The sequence below is a fragment of the Pistacia vera genome, unplaced genomic scaffold (genome assembly GCF_008641045.1).
Source record: "Pistacia vera cultivar Batoury unplaced genomic scaffold, PisVer_v2 Contig971, whole genome shotgun sequence".
NCBI lineage: Eukaryota > Viridiplantae > Streptophyta > Magnoliopsida > Sapindales > Anacardiaceae > Pistacia > Pistacia vera.
The window spans coordinates 508,899-515,684 of NW_022196858.1; the positions used below are offsets into that span (position 1 = coordinate 508,899).

Consider the following 6,786-nt stretch of genomic DNA (forward strand, 5'->3'; position numbering starts at 1 on the left):
GCGAGGACCCATCAAACTATACATTAATTTCTATCCAACCACATGTAAAAGTATATTTCCTTTTCAATTAGACAAACATCAAACTACAAAAATACAACGGACCTCCAAAGACAAAGGTGTTTGAATTATTTCACTCTCTTATTAAAGCTAAGGACTATACATATAAACTCACAAGAATGGATATAGAAAAAGGATAATATACACTCAACTCCACTATTCTATTATATGTCACCGTGAATATATTATGTAATTTTTCAACATAATGTAACAAAAGATAATTAATTGATTTTAAATTTAAAAAACACTTTCACCCAATTATCTATTGTCACATCATGTTGAATGAGAAATGTTATATGTTTAATATTATTCTTTTATATATCTAGATGACTTATATGACTACATAAGATCAATATCTTGTTTTGAATTGCAAAGACAGTACAACGGCACAAACCTACCGGGATAGAATTTTACTGCAAGGAAGAAAAGAAACCTCTATTTTTCAATTATATATAGGTGCTTTATTTCAATACATGTATAAATATTTCAGAAAGATTTAAATAGTTTTTTTTTTTTTTTTTCGGTTTCCCAAAAATACACATACTGAACATATTCACCAAATCACGATTAGAAAATATCAAAATTATACTCTTCTTCAGTTGGATAAAGAATATTTAATTGATATCATATATTTTATAAAGGATCCTAGCCAGTTGATCTGATGATCTTGTGATTAGGACTGTGATAGAATTGTTGATCAAACTGGTTAATGTCATTAACAAATTTTGCACAGATTGTACATCTTGTGGAGTTTATAGTTAATCTAATAAAATGACAAGGAGAGTTCATATGTCTCCTTTAAATTGTTCCAAAGTATGAAAAGAAGTACTGGAAGAAAGTGAGGCACCGATGAAATAAACAATTGGACAATACATAATTTAAAGGGAAATCATCATATAATTTATATATTTTACTTAAAAAAGTGACTACAAACAACACAATTAACAAAGTATTGTTGTTGCAATTTGCACAGACTCTTTGGTATTTTTCTTTAAAAGAACAGAAAAAAAGAAAATATACAAAACATCTTGAAATAATAAAATAATAAGAATAGGCATATATAAAGATGATATTGTAATGATAATGGTGATGATTTTCATGCACGATATCGATGGATTTACTTTGGGTCTTTGGTTCTCCTTCCATTTTGTCAGAAGAGAGCAGCCTTTTTTTGGCTTCTTTTCTTTTCTTTTCTTTCTTCTTTTTCCTTTTGTTCTTTTTCTCTTCTCTTCTCTCTTTCAACATGGACTGTTGTACAGTTAGTTCAGTTGAGAGTGAAAGCCATCAGACCTTAGCCAGGCAGGCCCTCCAGAGAAAAGAAAGAAGGAAAAAAAAAAAAAAAAAACAACAAACAAAGTATAAGATATCCTCCTGGCCTCTTCTTGAAAACAACTTCAGGGAGGGCTTCAAGTACTAATGATGATGATAATGATGTTGCTGTAATAGTGTTTTTTGTTTGTTTATTCTCTATTTATTTTTGCTCCTATCCATGATCTCCTGGTTGTCAGATCAGGCCAGAAGGAAGAGTACTTCAACCATCAGCTTCTTGTGGGTTTGTGATTGACGACTCCTGCAAAAGTACAACCATGTGAACAAAATATTAGGTTAGGGTTTAAACTACATATAGAAGTTGCCTTTTGTCCTTTTATCATCCCCGCAATCAAATTGTCTGACGATGTGTTTTTCCTCACGATGCTACGCATGAAAAAAGATCTAATGTGCTATCATCCGCTTTCTTTTGAAGCCCCAAATATATATATTAAAAGAATCATACATTCATATTCTCTTTATGCAGATTATTGCCATAAACACACTACTATTAGCGTCAGGAAAAAGGGATAGACCTTCTAAATTCTATTGGAGAATAATTTTAAAATAAAGTAGGTCTCAAGAAAGTTTTGGGCCTTGTTTTATATTCCTGTTGTCGTTCAAAAGAGGAGGAAGAAAAAATTAAAAATGGTTTTACTTCTACATATCAGGGCTTCTGGTTTCACATTACGCCATTGAGATTCTCATATTTGCTGATCCAACAAAAAAAAAAAAAAAACTATATCGGCCTTGAAATGGAAAAACCATCTGTCAATTTGTTGAAAGAAAAAGAGAGAGAGAGAGAGAGAGAGAAAGAAAGAAGAAGAAAAATAAAGTATATGCACAAAAGCAAAATATGGTTGTCGATTTATTGGATTTTATTTGTGAGGAAACCAAAAGACAGTATAGTCTAGACATGAAAAATAACTACACTTCTTTACAGGATACTGTGTAGTATAGCAATATCATACTAAATCACCGAAACTTAAAAATGAAAAAGAAGAATAAAAGAGATAAAGAGGAAAAAAAGAAAAGGTTTCTGATTTCTCTCTTTAATTTAAAATAATAATAATAATATATAGTAATAAAGAAGAATTGATATACTAAAATTTTAATCCTTTTCAACGCTAAGCTTTTACTTATATCTCTCGCCTTAGTTGGTATTATGACAAACAAGGGTCACGGATTTCAGGGTCAAAAAGTTCATACTCACTTCTTTGATATCAGTTGAAGTGCAACCCATTATGAGTTCCTCCAAACCAGACGCAGACCTTCCTCCCATTTTATGATGTTGCTGCTGCTGCTGCTGCTGTTGCTGTTACATTATATTGACCAAAAAGATAAAAAAAAAATTACTAATCATCATGTCTTCAACAAGGACTAAAAGCTTAAAAGACCATTTCATTGTTCCCAACTTAGCTGACACTAATTAACATTACTGAAATATGACATGTGTAAACTCATGACTTGTTACCAATTTCCCCCATTTCTTTTTGAGGTTTATATAATTAAAAATAGAGATAACGTTTATTCTGATATCATGTATACTTTATAAACTAAAGAGAAGAAACAGATGTTACTAATCTAGTCTGGTAATGTTTCTTTCTGGTAACAATGAATGAATGGGACTCAGATTTGTGGGTTAGTTAGTAAATTACCTGGAAAGTATCATTTTGAAGCATTATTCTGGAAACATGGTAAGAGTCATCGTCAAGAATGATAGAAGCGTGATGGAGTGGAGGTGGAGAGATGATGGTAGAGATGGGATGTGAAGGCCTGGTGATGTGGAAGGCTGTGGTTGCAATATTCTGAGGATGATGTGTATGGTGTTGGTGTTGGTGGTGGTGTTGCTGTTGGTGGTGGTGGTGTTGCTGTTGTTGACGGTGATGATCATGGGCCATATGATGTGGCCGCTGCTGCTCCCGTATGTCTTCGCACGTGCCTGCTGCTGCTGGGGCTTCACTTGCGGTTGAAGCTTCTCCTATCCCCACCTGCATGCAATAGACATATCCATGAAGCAGTTTGCTAGATAGTCCATTTTCAACAACATCCTTTATTTGTTTAATTAGCTTTAATATCTTTTTCTTTCTCTGTTTAATTTCCTTTGTTTACCTAGCGGTTTGAATATTGGTTTTAATTCATTGTTACCTTTCTGGCGGGTAAACAAAGTTTAGTTAGATGACAAAGATAATCAAGTGAGGTCCATAGCGTTTTGCATGCTGTATGTGCAAGCAACTTGTAGGAGAAAAGCAACCCTAGAACTTTTTTGAGTCCTTCCTTTTACTTTATCTTATGCGAGATGTACGAACAAAACTGATGTAAAAACTTAGCCAGCCTTATTTATTTCAAACAGTTAAGTTTATATACTTTTAGCAGAAAATTAATATGTAATTTAAATACGGGTAGATTTGGTACACAAACATGCCGTGAGAAAAAAAGATGGTAAATATGGGATTGTATAATATTTCAAGCTATCTACAAAACGTCAACATCTCTGTTGACGATGAGATATTGGTTGGTGTAATGAATGAACAAGAGGATATGTGGACTTTGAAAATGTAGAAGGCAATAAATATTTGCATGAATAAATGAAATTAATATATATATACCTCATCGAAGCTTTTCTTAAATGGGACGAAGCTGAAATGGTGATCATGAGGTTTCAACTGTTGCATATCCATAGTACCATAACTTGACATTGCAGCAGCAACCGCAGCTCCAGACATTTCATCCCTATGTGGAATTAATTCTTTTGATGAACAACTTCCACTGCCACTATCTCTTCTACTATTAGGATCACTGCTTCCTTCACCAGTTGTTACAATCCTATCGGACCAATTACATTGCCGTGGCTGTGTCTGATAGAATATCTTTGAAACCACAAGCTCTCCTTCTTTCTCTTCCTCATTCTGACCAAGGTGGTATTGGTGCATTACCCAGTTGGTCTTTTCGGGTTTTCGGTTCTTGCCAAAATTTGTATAGAGAACCAAGATTTTCTTGCACCCTTTTTGTTTACCATTGACCATAACTGGCCTTGTCTTGCCAGTTTTATGCCACCTTGTTTCGCCACCTTGCAAGTCACATTCGGTTTGAATTTTTCTTCGCTTTCTTGTGCCAGTAGTGTAAGCCTTTGAAGGTCTGTGGAAGAAGTGTCTGCTCAAGCCATCTCTTGTAACTCCTGGAAGAAATGTGAAGCCATTATCGCCAAAATCAAAGTTAGGTTGACATAGGTGTAACAAACTGTGAGACAATTAATGAAGAAGTCATAACAAAAAAGAGAAGCACGGCAAGACAAAACAACTAATGAAGTTTACAGCTTTTATCCGATACTTGGAAGATTATATATATAAGACAAAGCAATGACAAAAGCGAGAGAGATGACATATATATATTGTATATCTAACCTGGAAGTTTCTCAGGATGGGTATAACAAATCCCATCTTCCCCTTCAATAGTAGGAATGAACTCATCTATCAAAGGGTGAGATTTCATGTCTTTGGCTTCTACCTTTGCTTCCAGGTGATCTATCAGTTCTTGGTCTGTTGGATCAAATTTCACCCCAGCTGGTAGACCTAACCAGTCCTGCAAAATACAATCAAACTAAAATTAAAGTTCAAAAAAAAAAAATTAAAGTATAAGATAAAATGATTTTGTCGAAATACTATCAGATAATATTAGCCCCCAGAATAAAACAAGAAGAATAATTATATTCTTCTTTTAATTAAGAAAATGATTTTATGATTGAAGAGCTAAGAATATTAGGGTACTATCCGTTTCGTACCGGCTTTGCTTCGAGTTTATGTCCGCAGCCGGGGCACTGTTTGGATCCACACAACTGATGTTCTTCAAGCTTGGCGTCAATGAGATCAGAGTTACTGATATTGGAACTTAAATTACTCTTACTCATGGCTTATTGGATGGCGAAAGCAGATGCTATCTTCTTCCTCTCAAACTGGTTAAATATTCTTTAAAATTATACACTCTATATAATACCCACCTACTCATATCATATCATATCCAGTTACCTATCTGCACAGCACAAATCATCAGTCTTTTTGAGATCCCATCTTCAGTTATAAAAAACATAAATAAAAGGATAATCAATAAATCAGATTACGATTTCCCGTTGTATCATGAAACAATAAAATTAACCAAAATTTTCTCAAGGACCGAATTTTATTTTATTTTCAAAAAAAAAAAAAAAACAATCAATCAGAAAACCAAATCACTACAACCAGAAAAAAAGGGGGTAGAAATACTTAAAAATTGAGCAAGTCTTACACAAGTAAGTGAACCCTTGTGGCGAAATCAAATCTAAAAGAAGAAATGAGGGAAGCCCATGTGAGAAATAAGAAATAGCCGAAGAGAAATATAAAAAAAAAAAAAAAAATTTATTAACAGTTAAGATGATGATAGAAGAGAGAAAGGGGAGGAGACAAAGAGAAACAAGAAGGAGGAAAAGAGGAAACTGTCACAGTAGGATTGAACTATAAACCTGCTTTAACCATAGAAAACACCAGAATTTGCTCCCTTAGCTTACTTTAACCGAAGCCAGTGAAGAAAAAGGAAAAGTTGCCCTCAAGCCTATACACCACTTTTAAGCCTTTGCTAATTTAAGCTGCTTCTACAAGTAGACGGTTTGTATTTGAGAGAGAGAAAGAAAGAAAGAAAACAGGATAGAAAGGAGGAAAAAAACACTCTTAGTTGGGTTTTTCTTTCTTTCTCTTTCTAAAGCGAGCTGAAGCTCTTGACTACAAAAGCAAAAGGCATGAAACGGCCTTCACAGCTGTTACTTAAGACACACATTCAAAAGCATGGCAAGTAAATACAGATACAAAACACCCATCTGGATTTATATTTAATATAAAAATAGATATAGTTATAGAGAACTGCAGCCATATACAAGCGGTGGTTAGGTTAGAAAATTTTGATAGTAAAAAGGTGGTGATATATGAATAAAGTGAGAAATCTTAAAAATCAAAGTACTTGAGGTTGGACGTGGCAGTAAGTAACTTTGAGTAATAAAGACGATAACAAGGGAAATTACAGTTTGATGATTTGCACAAGAAATTGTGGTTAAAAGGCAGAATTTTTCCGAAAGAGAGAGAAACAAAGGAGAGATTGTGGGAAAAAAAAAACAGAGAGTAGTAAAAAAAGGATAATAAGAACTCACATGGGTTTTGAGATGGAGTGGTGATCATGATACTTTTGCCATGAATGAATGTTTCAGAGAGAGAAAGAGAAAGAAATGGAATTAAGGGGTTGCTTGATAAGCAAGGCAAATGAGCAGTGTACTTGATGGACCACCACCATTGTAATATATATATATATTTACAATATACAATTAATACTATATTTCATTAAAAAAAAAAAAAAATCTACACAAAACTTCAAGAACAAGCAGCACTGAGTTACCTGGCA

General features: G+C 33.7%; 1 protein-coding gene across 1 annotated transcript; it reads right to left on the bottom strand.

Annotated features, from left to right (window-relative positions):
• Nucleotides 1-951: 951 nt before the first annotated feature.
• LOC116121312 (NAC domain-containing protein 75) lies at nucleotides 952-6,241 on the bottom strand. Its single transcript, XM_031407262.1, is given in 8 exon segments — nucleotides 952-1,597; nucleotides 1,600-1,627; nucleotides 2,579-2,680; nucleotides 3,024-3,356; nucleotides 3,975-4,543; nucleotides 4,770-4,947; nucleotides 5,147-5,394; nucleotides 5,861-6,241. Coding segments are annotated over 7 exon segments (1,416 nt in total). The 5' UTR covers nucleotides 5,273-5,394; nucleotides 5,861-6,241; the 3' UTR covers nucleotides 952-1,517.
• Between the last annotated feature and the right edge of the window lie 545 nt (nucleotides 6,242-6,786).